At 35.8% G+C, this 20,528-nt stretch overlaps 2 protein-coding genes across 7 annotated transcripts; both read left to right on the plus strand.

The window, feature by feature from the left end:
• The first annotated feature begins 6,564 nt into the window (after positions 1 to 6,564).
• Positions 6,565 to 11,735, plus strand: LOC124407975. 4 transcript variants are annotated; one of them, XM_046884588.1, is made up of 9 exons: positions 6,565 to 6,771; positions 6,806 to 6,951; positions 7,259 to 7,391; positions 7,720 to 7,893; positions 8,695 to 8,848; positions 8,929 to 9,073; positions 9,179 to 9,405; positions 9,498 to 9,746; positions 9,924 to 11,735. In XM_046884588.1, exons 2-9 carry the CDS (start codon positions 6,826 to 6,828, stop codon positions 11,710 to 11,712), a joined length of 2,997 nt encoding a protein of 998 aa, XP_046740544.1. In that variant the 5' UTR covers positions 6,565 to 6,771; positions 6,806 to 6,825; the 3' UTR covers positions 11,713 to 11,735. The 4 variants fall into 4 exon arrangements, with proteins under 4 accessions (XP_046740544.1, XP_046740545.1, XP_046740547.1 ...); XM_046884589.1 differs by lacking the exons at positions 6,565 to 6,771; positions 6,806 to 6,951 and having other exon boundaries at positions 7,341 to 7,391; positions 7,720 to 7,810; XM_046884591.1 differs by lacking the exons at positions 6,565 to 6,771; positions 6,806 to 6,951; positions 7,259 to 7,391 and adding an exon at positions 8,415 to 8,487 and having other exon boundaries at positions 7,720 to 7,810.
• A 1,588-nt stretch (positions 11,736 to 13,323) lies between these two features.
• LOC124407981 (transcriptional adapter 2B) lies at positions 13,324 to 20,464 on the plus strand. 3 transcript variants are annotated; one of them, XM_046884610.1, is made up of 10 exons: positions 13,326 to 13,544; positions 13,643 to 13,740; positions 14,475 to 14,534; positions 14,633 to 14,774; positions 15,017 to 15,234; positions 15,374 to 15,603; positions 15,732 to 15,963; positions 17,284 to 17,333; positions 17,879 to 18,251; positions 18,350 to 20,464. In XM_046884610.1, exons 1-10 carry the CDS (start codon positions 13,538 to 13,540, stop codon positions 18,452 to 18,454), a joined length of 1,515 nt encoding a protein of 504 aa, XP_046740566.1. In that variant the 5' UTR covers positions 13,326 to 13,537; the 3' UTR covers positions 18,455 to 20,464. The 3 variants fall into 3 exon arrangements, with proteins under 3 accessions (XP_046740568.1, XP_046740566.1, XP_046740567.1); XM_046884611.1 differs by having other exon boundaries at positions 13,327 to 13,563; XM_046884612.1 differs by lacking the exon at positions 18,350 to 20,464 and having other exon boundaries at positions 13,324 to 13,544; positions 17,244 to 17,333; positions 17,879 to 18,154.
• Positions 20,465 to 20,528: the final 64 nt, after the last annotated feature.

Below are 20,528 nucleotides of genomic sequence, written 5' to 3' on the forward strand. Positions count from 1 at the left end.
TCGGATATTGAATTTGTAACGACATCGAACATTCGTTTATTACAATATGTAATACAATTTATTACAACATTAACTAAAATCTTGTCTTGATTTTACGCAAGTTAGTTTTTTTTCTACCGACAGAAAAGACAATTTCTAGATAATTCATTCGCAAACAAAATAATCTATTTGAAAAAAAAAAGAAAAGAAAAGAACGAAAAAAAAATTTTTCCCTTTTTTTTACGCCTTCATATTTTGTTAATTTTGTGTCTGAATATTATTTAAACTGTACCGTACACCTGACGCATCCTCAATATTAACAATGAAAGGGAAAAACCTACAGTTGGGATTCTTTCAATAGGGGGGAATAATACGTGTGTGGTTTAAATAACTTCGGTCTTCAGGCACGACAAGAAAAACTGTAAACTGACAGACAGTATATATATATATGTATATTGAAATTTTTTCAAGGAACGGCGGATAGAATTTTTAACTTGTTTAACTATATATATGTATAAAGAAAATTCTCTGCGAATTAAGCAAACTAATCCTTCAGCGTTACGGTTATTTTTTTTTTTATTTTTTTTTGTAAACCTACACGATTAGGAGGGTACAAATTTCATATCGTAATTTTTTGAGTTTTAGAAAACTTTTGCAAAAAATTGGAATTGAGCTTTTTTTCTTTCTCTTTTTACATGGAAACAAATTAACAGTCTTTTTATTCATACAATTAATGTCAATGTTTTTAAAGATTTCATGATTGTTGTAATCACAACAGACGCTGTCATGATTACAAAGCGATTACAATTATTACAAAATTACTGCAACGAGGGGTGACGTAATAACTGCTTCGGCGGTTAACCCCTCGCTTATAGATCGAGTGACAAGCGATTTCTATAATTACAATGATTTCAATGATCTTAAGTGATTCTAAGCGATTTTGAAATGTAATTTCGAATGATTTTAATTGATTTCAAGCGATTATTAGTGAGTAACGTGTAATTTCAGACGATTTCACGCGATTACACCTGATTTCAAGTGATTTCAAACGATTGTAAAACGCTTTTTTGCAAAATGGTTAGCAATTTCACAGAATTTTCGCAATTATACGTGATTTTGAGTGATTTCAAGCGATTGTAAGTCACTTCTTTCCAAAGTAGTTTGCGATTTCACACTATTTTACGCAATTACACCTGATTCCAAGTGATTTCAATGATTTCAAGTGATTTTAAAGTACTGCTTTCCAAAGTGATTCGTTATTTCAAGTGAATTTAAACGATTATAAGTCACTTTTTTTGCAAAGTTTTTCGCGATTTCATAAGATTTTACGCAATCACACGTAATTTCAAGTGATTACAAATCACTTATTTCTAAAGTGATTCGCGATTTCGATAAGTCAATTCAACGTTATTTCCGTGCTATTTCACACTACTTTACGCAATCACCCGTGATCTCGAGTGATTTCAATAATTTTACGCGATTTTAAAGCGACTGCCTTCCAAAGTGGCTGGCAATTTCAAAAAGTGAAGACACGTGCGATTTCACACAATTTCACGCAATTACACGTGATTTCAAGCGATTTCAAAGTGCTGCTTTCCAAAGTGCTACGTGATTTCAATAAGTAAATACCCCTTCGGGTTAACTATTGAAATCGATGTTTTTCGCCCACCACGTATGCCTTAGGCGCGATTGCGCCCCTTCCCATCAATTTCGCACCCTCGGTGGTCTGACTTATTGGCTCTATTCGCCCCTTCCTCAATCTCCTTAAACACCCCGCGATTGATTCTCCCGTGGCTGCAGCAGCTGCCTACGGACTTCCGTCTTACGTGAATTTCGCCTTATCCTGCCGAAGTTTAGCGAGAATTGCGATCGGGCGAATATTATACAATCGGGTGTAGTAACGCGAACGCGAACGCGTTAGCCATTCATCTTCGCATTTTTATTTCCACAGGAAAAACGGAATTCTTTTCCCTCGTTACACGTACGCTTGTCTTTTCAGATTATATATTTACCGCCGCGATAATAATATAACACGACGAGCATTTCACCCCGCCAAATATATACGTCATGATATAAATAAACGCGCACGTCGTATACCGGGTGAATTGTTTTTTATTTTTTTTGTTAGTTTTTTCTTTCGTTTTTACTTTCGTCTTCTTTTTCCTTCCATTTTTTTTTTTTTTTTTTTTTTTTTTCTTCTTTTGTTTATTGAAAAACCCATTTCTTCAATATCTTTGTAAAAATGTGTTAAAAGTAGTTTGTTTTTTTTTCCCAAACAGTGTGCAAGTTATCAGTTTTATTATTTGTTTAATAAAACAGTTGACGTTAAGAATAAAGAGTGATGATGATAAAATATTAAATTTTAATTTAAATAAGAATTATTTCAACCGTATATTATAGGATTGAAAAAAAATGTATTGAATATTGAAGAAATCTTATGGTGAATTTGAAAACGTACTTTTTCTCCGAGTCAATCGATTGTTCTCGAAAGGAGCAAACCAAATTCCTCAACTTATAAACATCCGGTTATTCTTTATGTTATTTACCACTTTTCTGGGTCACTGTATAACATATATTCGAATGGGATTTCGTATGATGTCATAATCGCATTGGTCAATTACGATATGGCTCAATTAGGGTCATCAATTGCACCGGTGTTTCTCTAACTGCAGGTAATTGCAGGCTGACAGTGTTGAAATATAGGTTCACACCGTGGTGTGAGTATACATGGTGTGTCTAGCTAGAAGTGCAGCTTCTTTCCCAAAAAAAAGTTTCTCTCTTGCGTTCCGGATCGGACTTAAGTAAGACGTGTACCAACGGCGCGAAAATTCCCTAGATCGTTGGTAATTAATTGTTGCGACGTTGAATCTGCGTGGGGAAAAAATGAACGGGACTTTAAATAACTCACGTCACGTGACACTACACGTGATGGCATTACCGAGCAGGGTAGCGTTCGCAAGATAAATAATTCCCTAGCAATATAGGGATTTTTTTATACAATTGGTACGCATCTCACTTAAAGGCTTTAACCTCGAAGAAAATGGCGTGGAGGAGGATAGGAGTTGTAGGCACACCATGTATACTCACATCACGGTTCACACGTTTCAAGCTGCAGACTAACCGGCAAAAGTTATTGCAGAATACGTTACGTTACGTTTCGTTTCGTTTCGTTTCGTTTAGTTTAGTTTGGTCTCGTTTACTTTTTTCCATCCCTGCTTGACACGAGCGGGTTTATATTGCCGTCCACTTTTTCAAGCTTACCGCATTTGCCAAATAAGCTTGCCGAGTGAAAGCTCTCGCAGTTATAACTCGGCAAGTGAATATATTTCAACCCTGGTCTGTTCCACAGTGAAAAGTAACTTTGTTAGTCGAAGCATATATATATATATACAAGCGGTTTTATTTTTTTTTATTTCTATAAACTCTTTCTCTCCTCTCTCCTATAATCCCGTGAATTTTTTACCATCGCGTTTCCTTTTTTTTTTTTTTTTTTTCTTTCACATTTTTACGTTTACTACTTTCTCACACGCGTATACTCGCTCGCTGCGCGAGATAAATTTACTAAAGACTCGGGGCAAGAGCAAATATATATACGTTGCTTCAAGGACTTGACACTTATACAATGTCTCTCGAAACAGATTGAATTAAACTCTTAGAAACTCAATTATTTCATCAGCTAGCTGTAAGAATGGAAATGAAAAGAAATGAATTAAAAATAACAACAAAATAAATTAATAACAATCAAGATAAAGTTGGGTAAAAAAAGAGTTGAGATGCAGAAATGAAAGAAGAAACAACGTGTGTTATTTTTATACATTAAAATCTACAGAATTGAGAAGAATAAAAGCGTTTTACACGAATTAGGAAATTTTACAAAGAAGCAAAATTTGAGATAAGTATTACAAAAAAAATTTAAAACGGCTTATATAATTCAAATTTGACAAGGATGACAAAATACTGTACCTAGTAATTCCTCTAGAATTGTTGTTAACAATATTGTTATCAAAAACTTCAATTATGCTGGACTTGATCAATGTTGTAAAAAATTTTTATGCGTATATCTATTAATAATAATAATAATAATAATAGTTATGTGGAAACGGACGACGAGTGGGGATTAAATTCGGGAATTATTTTCCTGGCATTTGTACCTGTCACTTGGCTGTGTGGAGAAAAACGTCCCGTTCAATTAAAAGTTTCGTTTTTTCGTTTCGGGCTTTATGGTTGAGCTTTAGGAGAGAAGAGAGGAAGAAAGAAGTAAAAATTTTCTATCTGAATGTATTATAAACATAAATTGCATATTGTTTGAAAGCAGAAGCCGAAAATATTTCGCTGAGAAATATTCGATTTTTCATTGAGAATAATAATTAAAGGAAGAAAATGGCGTCTATTAAAATTTACAATAACGATATAGCACAGTCTGCGGAAGAATTTCTGCATATTATAATAATATATTGAAATTTAAAAATGAATTATTAAGGGGAAAATTATTTACACAATAATTCACAGTTCGGCTAACCTGCGGAGTAATTACGCGATTCAATCAGCAGATGCGAATCATTTGCCAGAGTTAAGCCAACGGTGAAATTAATTTATGGAAGATTGAATCAGCAGCGAGCGATTGGCGCGCCCAATCTTCGTATCGTCCGTTAGAGCAGAGGGACAATATTTAAATAAAAATAGTCGGTCGAATGTTATATCCAGAGTTTTAGTTTATTCGAGAATGTAGAAAACGCGCACTTTTCCAATCACAATCAATTACCGCACGCCATTCAACGTGGTTTTGTCGATTTCGTTACTTTTGTAATACCGAACGGAGACGAAGAGGAGGATGATAAAAATCCATAAATTGTTTAAATCGCGTTTCGAGCTTACTGGATGTTAAAACGATATCACATCTCGAGTTGGACTGAAATTAATGCACACTCTCCACTTCACTAACTAGGCACACTTCGCCTTCTAGTACTAATGGGCTTATCTTCGTCAAATATTTACCCTGTTAATAAGATTTGCCAACATTACTCTCGCGGCACCCATTCGCCGCCTCTCTTCTCCTCGACATAACGATGCCGTGGTAAGCGAGTTTCAAAAGTAACTTCATTTTTTCCCCTTAGATTAACAATGTGCCCTTGTATACAGTAAACGAGGAGCGAATGAAATGAAAAGATGTTACACATACCTACTACAAATACTTAATTAAAACAACGATCGCTAATTTACCCTCAACGTTGGGAATTAGTTTATTTACACTTGCAGCAGGATATAGAAGGTATAAGTTTATCAGTTGTATTATATGTATATACCGTGTATTCAAACTAATTGCGTATGAATTTTAATCGGCATTAAAAACTTTGCTCTTTTATACGGTCTACGATGCACATTAATTTACTCCACGTATACCTATAACTTTTGAATTTTAAACTAAAACACGGTGTCGAAGAAAGTTTAGAAAATTCAGTTCTTACGATTTACGCATAAATTAATCCGAGGAAAAACGTTCAACGAGTATTGAAAATCGAACTTCGATCTTCAACGTTGTATAGAAATTGTAATCTTGTAACGTTGGACTTGACTCCGTTAAAATTGAAGCGATAAAGTTTTGGCCAAATCATTGGTATTAATTAAAGTTGGAATTCATTATTGTGTAATAATTACTACGATTACATATTCGTAAAAAAAAAAAAAAAAGTCGTCAGTTTCATAATACAACTGAAGAAGAAGGAGCTTGCATAGCTGTTGATGCAAAGTTGAGCATCCCCGATTTCTGTCGTTGAAATATTTACAAAATCTCGGTATATATAGTGTATATATATAACTCCGGCACGTAGGAGAGACTCCATCCGCATATTTCGAATAATTTATACAAAATGTATATGAATATAAAAAACAACGCAAAAGATATATGTATACTCTTTCGCAAGGACGTTATGTGATTATGCAAGGTATATGCATCATCGCGTTGCACCGAGTAGTGCAAGTAGATTGAAGTGTGAAATTGGTTTATTATTAAAAAGCATATATCTCTTCCCCCTTGCTACGAATTACATAGCGAAAAGCAAAATTTCCGACATTACTTCTTGTAATTGTAAAATATATAAAAAAATCTTATTTCCGCCATGATTATAATTACAAAACTAGACTTAAGACAGGCATTGGTTAGAATTTCCATCGAGTATTGATTACGTTTGTCTTATACATATACTTCAGTCGACGCTTGAACACTTGATGTCTGCCATCTGTTTTACCATTCAAATTATAATTCAAACCTTCAGGAATTTTCGCGCCGCGTGACTTACGGCGCCATCTGTAGAAGCTAAGCCGCAGCATGAAGGCGGTAACATTTGAACTTGAGAAAAAGAAACCCGTTTTTCGCAAAGAAGACAAAGTTATACTGCAACAAAATGAACGATAAATGCATATAAAATCTTTTCGAGAGTTTAAACACGGTAAAATTTCTCCCCAGGATGTTAAATTACTACTTTTTTTATTTTTATTTTTTTTATTTTTCTACATCGCATAACCTATAAAACGGCGAAAGTTGGCAAGCGTGATTACAGTTAAACGATTGGCAGCACTTTAGTCGACACCGGCAAGCAGACGACAGATCACAACGTTGAACGTCGTCTGCAGATAGTTCGGCAGTTTGCTTTTGCCGTTACTGCCGTGAATCTATTTCTGATCATTCACAGATTGCACTTTATCGACACGTAGCTCTTCGTACGACGAGACGAGACACAGCGAACGAATTCATCGCCGAAATGGAATAACCGTGGATAAATGTAGCCGAAGTAGACAGAGAAAAGAAGAAAAGCAAAAAAAAAAAAAAAAAAAAAAAAAAAACCAAAAATGGATCGCATAATAATACTCGTGGCGAGTATCCACCTTTTTTACTGCCCTTTTACCAAAGTTGAAGAGAGTTTCAACCTACAGGCGATGCACGATATCCTCTACCACGGTTTTAACCTAACAGAAGTGAGTAGAATTTTTTCCACCAAAAAATTCTCTTTGATAATATTAAAAAAACCAGCTTTAAAATAGATAACGACTCGACTTCCCTGGCGATGACTTTTCTCAGATGCGTCGCTAGCCGAACGCTCTTCTTATTTACCTTTTTTAACTTCTGACATAACGACGCCGGTCGTTGATCGTCGGTAAAAATTGTCCGATCTTGTCTGGGAAAAAACTCGCCAAAGGCTATATCGAATTCTGAAATAATACCTCGCGCCTCTACCAACTGCCGTCTGATAATATGTATGCATCTATTTTTCCTTGAAACTAGTACGATCATCGTGAGTTTCCTGGAGTTGTGCCAAGAACATTTCTGGGTCCAATCATGATCTCCTGTGTTGCTACGCCCTTTGTTGCAGCTGTTGATTACCTCAATCTCAGCAAATTCTTCTCCCAATATGTCGGTGAGCTGATACTTGTTTTGACGCATGTTTATTTGTTTGCTTATTTTTTATGCTTTTGCAAGATATCTGGATAAATTTTAGAAAACAATTTTTACGGAACGGGAATAAAATATGGGGTTGAAATTTGCATTGTTAACGTAACGATACATCTTTAGGACAAATTGTTACTTAAATTTGAGTTTCTGTTGAAGTTTAATAACTTGAAATTGATTGAAATTTCAGATAGATATAAAACCTCTGTTGGTATTCTTTTTTCTCCAAAATCTTGTACCTTTTCGTTTTAATTACTTCGAAAAAAGACACTAAATAAATAGTTTTTTATTTTCAGTGAGAGCTGTGCTGGGCCTGATGGTAATAACCACGCTACGACTGTACAGGCAGGCGTTACAGCAAATATTTGGTCTCCAGTTTGTCAAATGGTTTGTTGCAATCACCATAACGCAGTACCACTTCATGTATTACCTGAGCCGTCCTTTGCCAAACATCATGGCCATGCCTCTAGGTGAATAAAGGACTTAACGCTAGTCATTTCGTTACCTCCCACTTTGGGTTGTCTTCAGAAATTAACGTTCCAATGCGTTGAACATCGGTACAGAGATCGGTGTTAATGTTTATTTGTCTTTGTCGTTTAAGCAATCTCACGTTATGCATGTGAGCTAAGAATTTCGTTAAAAAAAAAAGGCTACTTGCAATCAACACAGTCCTGTGATAATGTAAATTCTACGTGAAGGCTTGTTCGGAAGATTATTATTTGAATGAATATAAAGACAGTTTTCCCGATTGCACGTTCGTTAGAAATCAAAAGGTGGAACGTAAATGGCCAGTTTCAAAAGGCGCGCCTTTGATGAAGAAAGTAAGCTTTTACGCTTGTGTATATCGTCGACTAGCATTAGCCGATTGCTCTTATCTTTAGTGAAAGTTCATTTTATTTGACTCTGATGCCACTGAAAAAATGCTGATATTATTATAAGTAACATCAATCGATATTACTTATTCAAACGTGTGATAATATTTATGTTGCAGATAAATCTCGAAATACGTAAATTGAACGCATTAAGTAGCATCAAGGTTTAATAGTAGCTAAAAAAGACATAAGGTATGGCTAATTTCGTATTCGCCGCGATATTTTTTTCATTTTAAGAAGAATGACTGGTCTACGCATTCACTCCACAGCTTTTTTTAAATAAGCAAAATCATCAGCCTGTCCCGATTTTCGAATCACTCCGACTATTATTCACTCTTGCTATTAGTCTCAGTAGATTGTGGATCAAGCTAATCTTTGAGCTCAAATTTCATTTTCTAGTTCTGCTCGCACTCTACGGTTGGCTCAGGCAAGACCATGTAACGTTCATCTGCTCATCAGCGGCAGCCATCATTGTATTCAGAGCCGAATTAGCTATGCTATTGGGACTATTTCTCATCCATGACTTAGCCAGTATGAAACTCACGATACCGAGGTACTTTGGAACAGAATACTATCAAGCATCAACCCTCAAATCTGGTCACATTTTAATATTATTAACTGTATTGGTTTCAGATTGCTCAAAATATCGATACCCTCGGGCATTTTGTGTCTGGGAATCACCGTGATCGTAGATTCGATTTTTTGGAATCGTCCGTTGTGGCCCGAGGGTGAAGTCTTCTACTTCAATACGATTCTCAACAAAAGTAGTCAGTGGGGTGTATCCTTTATAAATAACATTGAAACTGTCTCACCTATTCGACGAGCAAAAAGAATGATTTACTTTCAAGTCAAATGTTTCTTTCTCCTTAAGACAAGAACGTAGACGTCGCCATTTCTTTGGTACTTTTATTCTGCTTTGCCTCGCGGTCTGGCTTTCTCGTACCTTTTCATACCACTGGGAATGATGTGGGACAAGAGAGTGCGCGCTCTAACTATTCCCGGAATTTTGTTCGTCCTACTTTTCTCTTTTCTACCGCACAAAGAATTGAGGTTTATTATATATGTCTTCCCGCTTTTGAACATTGGAGCAGCGGCAGCTTGTCATAGAATGTGAGTTTTGCAGTTTCACATATTTTATCGCGCACTAATCGTTGATTCTGTGCCAATCAAGATCGTAATTTTTGTTTTGTATTTTCTACTAGATGGGAGAACAGGGCAAAATCATCATGGAACGGATTTTTCGCACTGGCTGTTCTTGGCCATCTGATTTTGAATGCCATATTCTCTATGTTTCTGCTTTGCGTGGCGGGCTCCAACTATCCTGGAGGTTTGGCTATTGCCAGATTGCATCGATTAGAGAGAGATGCTGTTGAACCGATACACGTGCACATAGATGTCCTAACTGCACAGACTGGAGTCTCTAGGTTTACGCAAACCAACAAAGACTGGATGTAAGTAATAGTCACTTTTGTCAAATTATTTTCACGTGGATCCCTGCCGACAAGTTATTTATTTATTCGCGACTCCCTGAGTCGGTTGTTTTTAAAGCGAAGGGCTGCTAGTGATAAAGTTAAATGCTGAAAATCTTACTATCTTAAGATTCTCTCGAACGACTCTTTACCTTTCAGATATTCCAAACAAGAGAATATAACAATTGACAGTCCTGAGATGCTGCAATTCACACATTTGCTAATGGAAGCTAAAAGTAAATATTCGCCGAACATAAAACCGTACATGAAAACTCACGATATATTAGACTCGGTTGACGGTTTCTCTCATATCACATTAAACTACAACGGTATACCGCCGATAAAGATAAAAACAAAACCCACTATTTTTATAATGAAGCGAAAAGCCAATGTTAAATATGATCCGATAAAAACCAAAGTTAAGAGAGATCTGAACGACGGATTAACAGACTTTGAAGATGATGCTGAAAACGTTCCTCTGAATTCTGATAGTACTCATCAAGATCTGGGTAAGATAGGATTTATATTCGAAGACATTGAGGCGTCATTAGAGGCTATTGGAAAACCATTGGAGCAAATATCAAGTGATTTGTTGCCAAATGAAAATGTAGTAATTGTTACTGACAAATCAGACATAAATTCAAATGATATCTTAGATTATTCTACACCGAGCACTGAGAATGTGGGTGAAATTAATATGAAAATAGAAGAGAAAAGTAATAGTGAATCGATGGAGAGAATGGACACATCTAATGATGTAGGGTCTAAAAAATACAACAACCTTTTGCAGAAAACAGAAAACGATATTGAGCTAGATGATGATCCAGACACGACTGAAGAAGTCTTTGTAGTAAAAACAAGTAATTCTGGCGAATGCGATGCACGTATCGAAGATGAAGCATTGCATGAACAAGCTGCAAGCAGTAGCAAAATCGACCAGCAAATATCAGGTAGCTTGAAGAAATCGATGAAAAAATTAATCAAGAAGAAGATGGGAGAAGCTAAATCTAAGAAAGAAAGCTCCAGCGACAACGAATTAGAAGGGAACCAAGAACATGATAAGAGTGATGTAAAAATAATGAAACGTAATCTACCTTCAGTGTCACAAAAAATGAAGTCTGTGTTGAAACAGGAGTCTAAAGAAAAGAACGCAATTTCAACGGAGAGGGCAAAAGTACACAAAGAAAACGTCATTCATGTCAAGGAGAGCATCAGAAATATAATAAATCAGTTTAAGGAATTTGAAAAGGATTTAGCCTCTGAAGATCCCATGTCTCTGAAGAAATGGTCAAACGATGAATTAAGCGACTATTCAACAGAATACATTGAAGAAATTGGAGCCGCATCTTTAGAGGAAAATATTGTTGAAATGGATAAATATATTGTTGAAACGCAGGATATTGAAGCGGTGAAAGGAGCAAGAGAAAATTTGAAACAAATTATTGATCAGTTTAAGGAGCTAAAGAATGAATTATCTTCCGATGAAGATGATCGGTTCGATCAGATATCCGCTGATTACATAAACAGACCAATTTCAGAGACTTTGATGCTATTCAGCGAAGCGTTAAAAGACTTGGTAGCACGTAGAAAAGAAAGAGCAGCTAAATTGACTTTTGAAATTGAAACTGAGCACCGATTGAAAAATAATGATCCGCTGAACGATGAGTCAGTACATAATCAAAAAAATGTGAATTTACAGGCTGAAATGAACAAAAAGCTTAAATCAAAAATTGCGGATAATGACGATTCGGAAACTGCACAAATTCGACAATCCTCTGCTTCCTCGAATGCAGATTCGACTGAAACACTTGTGGAGAACGTGGAAGTTTCCGAGAAAACAGAAAAGACCGAATTTAAATCACAACGCAGGACCACAACAGAAGAGAGATTTCTTGAGGTGGAAAATCAAAAGACAGAGCAGAACGAAAACAAAGTTTTGAATACTTGATACCATGATAATACGTAACTAGTGAGTACAGACTGTTTCCAGTGGATTGCAATGCGCCAAGAAAAATATGTAAATATGTTTCTGTGATACCAAAGTTTACAATTTTAACCGTTGCTTGTATGTCATCGTGAATGCCAATTGTTCAGCTCCGATGCTACATTTCCATACCAAAAATAGAATCAGCAAACTTTGAACGGTCTGTAAAATTTCATTTTCATTCTAAGAATATTTTGCACTTTTTTTTTATACCAAACTATGAAATATGTTATAAAAATTGAAGCAACCGAACTTCCTTTGTTCAGATACTTTCTATATATCGGTATTCAATTGACTCGTTATAAAGTGCCTTAAAAATGAGCTCATAAATTCTGTACTAAGTAAGCTGAATAACCGTACATACAGTATATATCGTGGAAAATGTATATAAGAAATAAAATGTTGTGTATCATTGTGTTACAAAAAAAGTAAAGACATTTAACTTTAAACGTGTATTCATTGCCAGACATAATGGTATCTAGTTTTTAAAAAGCATCATTAACTTGCTGATAACATCGATTAAAATTAGTGACAAGTTGCTTTTAAACCATTCACATTGCAAACAACGATTAACAAAATTCAATCCACAGCTTTCTTCGACGCGCAACAATAAGTAAACCAAAAGCCTTGAGCTAGGCCTATAATAACACCACCTACAGTAATGTGGTACAATATTTTGTCTAAGAAACCACCTTTCAAATGTACAGGATATCCGTCATCGCACTGAAAACATTAAGAAAGGCATTTAACAACTAATGAATTGCTTTTAATTTTCGCAAACGTTTCAAGTCTTATGCTGCTAGGTAGAGAAACAATTCAAAATCAAATGGTGAAAGCCGTCATTTTTATATCAGTGACACTAAACTACTAGTGAGAGGCTAATATCGAACCTGCATTTTTGCCTGCTTTTCCTTAAACGCTTTGAACTTGCGAGTATCTTCGAATCTTCGTGGGCCTGAACAGAAGCTGTACTTTCGCAGCAAGTCCAAGCGTCTTAACGATGCGCTCTGATACGACTTAGGGTAGATTCTGACAAGCGAAATAAATCGCAAAATCGAGATATCGGGAGTTTTACTTGTAAAACTTGTGATTATTGACATCGCGATGAATATTATACTGGATTATACTTTAAATTAGAAAACGGTAAAACGAAAACAAAACTTTTTATGTCACACTGCGTTTTTGAACTTAGCTTTTGACCTTCTTTTGTTGCGACAACGAAATCAAGAACGTGATTAGTATTATACTATAATATATGTATATATATTTTTGAAAACTTGAAAATAATAAGAATACTTACTCGAAATTGAATTAAACGTTGAAAATTTCCTGTCGCGTATTCGTAGGGCAAGAACGATGACATTTTCTGGAAGGCGTCGGGGCGAAGACGGACGTTTGAATCGTGCGAAATTATGATTGGTCAGGTTGGCAATAGTGGAAGGAATTGTTGCTGACAGCTAGGGGTTTTGTACCGTCATACATAATACGTTCCTGGGGCGATGCAACGAGGGGCGTTAGCGTAGCGCATGCGCATTTCCCTTACGACGCTACAGTCGTAAACAACATTTTTTTTCAATCAGGTAATGAGTATATTTCGGGTGGTTTTTGTTCGAAAAATAAATACGGATCAACGAAGTGTCTTATATAACTATATATCGTGTACTCGATTAGTCTTTGTTCTAAAAAATGAGCGCGATACGCTGTAACAGTTTATGGTTATTTTCGGTTGACCTTAGGATGTGGTGACGTCACTACCGACCGTTCTGGAAATAAACGCCATAGAACAATAATGGCGGGTACGTAGGTCCCTTCGTAGTGAGGATTGCATTTTCGATCGATTTCAACCGAACCGAGTCGAGCTCGGTTCGTATTAATGACTGCATATTGTTCCCAGATCTCTACGCTAAGTACAATTGCACATATTGCCAGGAGGACATCGCTGGGTTACGCGTTAAATGCGTGGAATGTGCCGACTTTGATCTGTGCCTACAGGTAAGTCGCAAGTCGCCCAGGGGCGAAACGAATGGGGGGCCTTCGGTCCTGATGCTCCGGAGTCGAGTCATGTGACTAGCTACCACCCACCCCCCTTCAAACTTTTCGCCAGATTTTGCCTCCTGCTGACGGCAAATATTTTTATTTCCCTCTCCCTCTTCCCCACCAAGCTCTCAAAGCCTTGAAAGACGACGCGCTTCAATAATTTCGCTCGTCACCGTCGTATTCGCGACATCGCAACAAGCGTTGAGCGGGAAATTCGAAATGTTACTACGTGTGTGTAATTATTTACGATTCTTTATGGATCCGAATTCCGTGATGATGTTATTATTTTATATAATCAATCTTGTAACACATTTTACGATGAAAATTGACTCAATCGGAAAAATCGTTGTTACTTTTGAGAAACAAAAATCACTGAACTATTATGTTCTTTCTCAATATATACAGAATGAATATTATTTTCAGTTCAATCATAGATGCACACTGTAATGTTGTAATAGCTAATGCATTATATCTCTGGATATGGGATTCTCGTCGCATCTTTTCGGCCTGATTATCTTTTGCAAAGCAATTATGTTGTAAAGAACTTACGTGCACAACAGTTTTGCTTTTTTCATTTATACCAGAATCTTTGTATATACTCCACGTAGTAACCCATCCTACAGATTGCTTTGTTTCAATTAAAATTGAGCGTATATACTCTCGCATAATGAGAGCGATTTCATTTACAGTGTTTTTCTGCTGGCGCTGAAATAGGACAGCACAAAAATGACCACTCATATCAATTTATGGTAAGCATATCTTTGAGCTCGACAAATTTTTACTTGTATACTTTATTATGGTATTTCATAATAATATCTTGTTATATTTAATTCTTCATATCATTTAGGATTCTGGGACAATAAGCATATTTAGTGGAAGAGGCAGTTGGACAGCGAGAGAGCAACTCAGACTTCTTGATGCGATTGAACAGTTCGGTTTTGGAAATTGGGAGGATATAAGTAAACACATTGAAACAAGAACACCTGATGGTAAACGAGCGTTATTTTCTCATTTGAATTTATTTTCTGTATTTAAGCAACGTGTTCAAAATCAAAAACTTATACTTGTTTCTCTTGTAAAATTTATCACTTTTATCTACACCGTATGTATACCAAGCCCTTCGTTCGACGTATGATGATTAATATGAGCTCAACGGTTGACGTGAAACTTTGAACTGAAGCAAAGGATGCCGAAAACACTTCTTGCATTTCTTTTTCTTTTTTTCATGCAGAGGCTAAAGAAGAATACATCGCGAGATATCTTGATGGAAATATTGGTAAACAGACATGGCCTTCGACTGAAAGTTATAAACCAAACCTGACGGACCAAACTAGCTCCGATTATGGACCCTTATCGCCAGACTTGACCTCACGACTACCACCGCTAGATGTCACCCCAGAAGAAGCAGCTCAGCTCGGCTACATGCCACAGCGAGATGATTTTGAAAGGGTGTGTTACTTATAGCGAGTATCTCAGTTTCTGACGATGCGCTGTAAATCTTTTGTATATCGTATGTTTAACGTAAGAAAAAAATTTTCGTTTATCTTCAACGACTGTATTACATGAATAACTTCTTTATTTTCTACAGGATTATAACCACGAAGCAGAGTCTCTGGTTTCTTCGTTGTTTCTTAATCCAGCTGAAGACGATGACCTTGACATTGCGCTGAAGCTGGCTCAAGTTGATATGTACACAAATAATTTACGTGAACGAGCAAGAAGAAAACGTGTCGTTAGAGATTATCAGCTTGTCTCTTCGTTCTTTGCTTCGACAAGAAAAGATAGAGCGATCAAGAAAAAGCAGAGCAAAGAAGACAGGTACCAAACCAATTAACCCACAATTCGTGATCTCACTCGAGTAATTGTTATATTCGTTGATAAAGTAAAATAACTTGAATTTGCGCCTGTCTCTCAATTGCTTTTATTGTGCATTGTTTGATGTACAGAGAATTTCGTGATAGAATGCGAACGTTCGCCCAGTTCTACACAGCACAGGAACACGAACAATTCTTGACCAATTTGGAACGGGAACGAGAGCTCCGACTACGGCTAACCGAGCTTAGTCGTTACAGAGAGAACGGTATCACCAGACACGAAGAATGTGCCCATTTTGAACAAGTCATGGCACAGACTCAAGGTCAAACAGAAACGACGGACCATTGGACTGAAAAGAAATCTGTAAGTTCTCGTTTGGATTTTTATTTCTTTTTACTCTCCTTTCGTTTTCTGTGAAATTTGTAGAAATTGTAAGATTACGTGTTTCTAGCTGTATACTAAACTAAGTGTGTATCAGTTTATCATCGGATAGCATTCGTTACTTCATTTCTCAGCCACTGGCCGATCCTTGAAAGTAGAACAGCGTAAATGTTTCTGTCGCTATTTATTTTTGTCTTTACAAAGATACAGAATCGAACTAGCTTGATCGAAAGTTTTTGCTGCTTCACCTAGAAGTTGAGATTTCAATTTTCCGAATGATAAATCTTCGAAAAATTCCATTTCCATTCACTTTTTTTATCAAACTCTGTTTTTCAGCAATATAAGAAGACTAAGTCGAACATATTTTGTAAGCTGTTATAAACAACCCAAACTTGTATATTTTTGATGAATTTATTGTTTATTTAATTCTTTCCAGAATTGGCTGTTTTGGCGACTTTCCAAATTTTCTATGGTGTGCTAATATACAATATAAATTTGACTAACATCTGTCATATTTTTAACTTTTTTCTTAATAAAGCAACTTAAGCATCACTCGCAATAATGATCCTTACAATTTATTCATGTACTTTTATGCATAGTTGCTAAAATTTAGCAAAGCAAATCCATGAGAAAAGTTGATTCAGTCAGAGGTACCTCTTTCTTGATGTTCAATACACTCGGTCTTTTTAGTTTTCAATATATACGTTTGGAAAAACACCCCAATAAGCAAACAATTAGATCTATGTAATACCATATCATTTCCTTTGATATTGTTTCGTGCACGCCGCATGTATGTTGCATTTGTATAATAAGCTACACGCTTCACTTACGTACCTACATGCTTTTTATCTATTGCAACGTAAATCGTGCATCAACATTTTCTTCCATTTTCAGGGCATAGTTTTAATGTCATTGTCATTTCAATCTCACATGTTTTACATTGACCTATGTAATACGTGCCTATATCTGAGAAATTCACTTATGAATTTTATTGCGTCCACTGCAAATTACTTCCACTTGAATTACTTGCGATTGTTTTGTAATCTTTTTGAATCCTTAGATAAAATCAATTACCGTGACAGAAATCTCAATTTACCTACCGTTTTTCCATAATGCAATTATACTGCAGCGTGAGCAAGATGATAAAAAAAAATTCGGCGAAATTCGGATCCACTTTGATCCAATCTTCAAATATGAATAAATAACGTGTTAGCTTCTGCTTACTGTTGACTAATCAAATTATTTGTGATGCGTGTTGCCAGGCGTTTGTGAACAGATTGTATCAGTTTGCATTTCACTTAGGGCAGCAGTGGGCCGTCCACACCAACACACCGCCAAATGTTAAAAAAAAGGTGAGTCCCATGTACGATTGGAAACAAATTCTATCATGAAAATTCTCTGAAGCTGTATGTGCGAAATTTGCAGTTAGCTAATTGCACCTTCCGAATGATTATATTTAATTTTTATTATAAGTGGGTTACAGAAATTTCTCGAGAACAATTTCATTCCTCTAAAGTACTTTTCTGTAGATTCATCTCATGTGAAGATTCGATAAATTTTGTAACACATTCGATTTGTAAATAGGTGAAAAGCCCTCGTGATTATTTGCTAACTCTGCAAGATTATTGACGCCGTGGCCATGTTCCTCTTTTAATTTTTCACTTTTTGTATTCGAGCTGACTTACAGATACAGAAAAAATTTAGGTATGTGAGACTAAACACACAAACCCCTTGTACATACGTACCTGTACGACCTGTACAAACTACATATGAAGTTAATAGGAATTTGAAATACACTATTACATAGTATCCTTTGTTTTAGCAGAGATCGATTCCTATTAACTTCAATATACAATACAGTAAGATCGAGAAATCACATTGAACGTGTGGATTACAGAGAAGAAGAAAAAAGTTGCGGTTTAATCGACCTAAAATGCACGTCAAAGGCAGACTCAGCCAGCAACAACTACATAATCAATCAAGCCAGTCCCAATCGGACGACGATTCCAGTCAATCTGTTGGCGGTGCAAGATAGCCATACCAATTCCACCCATCCCACAATCGCTTTCTCAAAAACTACTTTGGAGAGAGGCAACAACTCTACTGTTACAGCCATCAAAGTCTCTCCAATGGGATTTACAGTGTCCGATGCAAGGGACGTAGAGATGGAAGCAGCAGCTCAACTTCTCACCAAACAAGAGAAGACCTTGTGTCTCCAGCTGGATATGAAACCAACGCAGTATCTTACCCAAAAGACCTTGTTGTTGCAAGTACGCATGACACTTCCCGTCTTTATTAAACAATTATTCAATAAAAATAAATTAAACCAACAACAATTACTAAACATTGGGATACCCTTTGTGCACAGGAGTATCTGAATGGCAATAGGAGATCAGGCGTTGCACCTCAGTCTGAGCCGGAGAGCAAGATCCTTCACTACCTCGTATCCAATGGCTGGATTGCTGCAAACTGACCAACGCAGAACCAATTCAGTTTATAGGCGATGCCTCATCTCTAAGTCACTTTAGGTCCATTGCAAGCTAAGTCTTAGGAATAATTAATTTTACTGTAAGTTATTATTTGAATATTAATTGAACAGGTGGAAAGAATTTTACCCTTTTTCATCATCCTGCCAAATCTGTCGCATTGTTCAAGTTTTCATAGATTTATCTAGCAACCAAGTTCCCTGTCATGGCTGTAAAGAAAGTTGAACCGTTTACTAGCGGTAAATTAATGTATCAACTAATTGCTGACAAACTTGACATTCAACTAGAGATCTAGTTTTAACTTGCTATCTCGCGTTGCGTTAATCTCATTGTCAAGTATTGGCAAGAGATTTAACTAATCTTTAGGTACCATTCCGCGACATTTATAATTGTTAAATTTAAGAAACGTACACATTGTGTTCACCAATTACTGTGATCTTTATATTTATTTCGAGAAGGACTTATTAGATCGATTAAATTTATTACTACTCAATATTCAATGCTCCATTACTAAGATACTGTCATCGGTTGTTATCAAACTGCTCTGGCGACGTCTGTTTGCTTATATGTGTCTAATAATTTGAGATCATGCTTTGTTTTTGATAAAATTGAAAATTTTTGTCTTAGATTTTTAAAGAGCAATACCTGATATTATTTCATCTTATAATTAATGTAATATTGTAAGTAGATGTATGTATGTAGGCCGATATTTTACATTATTATACGTATAGCTGTCCTCTTACGCTGAACGCGGTCGACGACTTATTTTTAGAGAATTGAATACCTAAGCTCCGCATTCTATTACCCTGAAATTTTTGCTCAATTCTATTGTTTGACAAGTTATGTTTTCACCTTGTTCATCAATGCAATTTTGAAATTTATAATCTTCGGTGTCTTTCTACCTGTTCAAAATAGGGTGTATAAATAAAATGTTTTCATTTGCAATAACGAAATTAAACTATGTATCGCGAAACAGTTAGGAGTGGGATTTCATTGTGAATATTAATATTGTATTGCATACTATTAACATGTAGCCAATGCAAGGAAAAAAATGTTCTCAATCTTAGTTAATTTAAATTGTCGAAATTTTTTTTCCCCTCGCTATTGAGAAATGTGTAAACTTATAGATACAAAACCAAAGCTCTGATGGCCAAGAAAAGTGTCTTGGAGTGAACATGCCACTGGTGCCTGATGGTGTTCCTCCACCACGAAATTGCTGAATATTTGAATTACAGTTATATTATACCGTATGTATAGATGCTTGAATCGTAAAGAAATTTGAGTTAGTTAGTTGTATTGAGTAACCACGTCGTAAGAGTATTAAAAATCGCTAATTTTCTGAAACTATAAATCATGAATTTCTTCATTTTTTTTCACATTTATTCATGGAAAATGGAGTTTCAAACTAATCGAATATTCACCTAAATTCCCACTTACCAAATATCCTAAATGACCACCCATGTCAATCAACTCGTATAAGATGAACTATAGCTATGAGAATGGAAAGTTTCAGTACCACAAGTGAACTGGAGTTAGATTTTAATTGGAACTTTTTTTTACCAATTTACTAATTGGTAATGAATGCTATACCTATCCCGAATAGTTCAGCCCTTGTACACAGGTAGGTATTCAAACGTAACTGATTGGTAGTGGAAAAGCTAATAAAAGTATTTGAAACATCGTTTTATTGTTACAAAATAATTATTACATGAGGTGCAATATTAAAACAATTGGTAATAAAAATAGTAATAATGAGACCACATAGCTTGCAGATTAATTAACGGAATAATTCTCATCTAAAGTAGTAGCAATTCTTATACAATTAATCAGCAGGCGATCCATGATAGGTAGTTCAGATGGTAAATCTTGGTCAATTGTCTCAACTATCAATATGACCACTCAAATTGTATTTAAAATCTTAGAAAGAATAGCTGGAAATAGTATGTACGAAACAAGTTATAACTAATTAAAGAAATTAAAATGTTCAATGGTGGAAATATAACATTGTTACATCGTATGCAAAGAAATGTTGCCAGGGCTATTGCTGTAATAAATTTGAGG

Source organism: Diprion similis, chromosome 7, assembly GCF_021155765.1.
Source record: "Diprion similis isolate iyDipSimi1 chromosome 7, iyDipSimi1.1, whole genome shotgun sequence".
In the NCBI taxonomy this organism is placed as follows: Eukaryota; Metazoa; Arthropoda; class Insecta; order Hymenoptera; family Diprionidae; genus Diprion; species Diprion similis.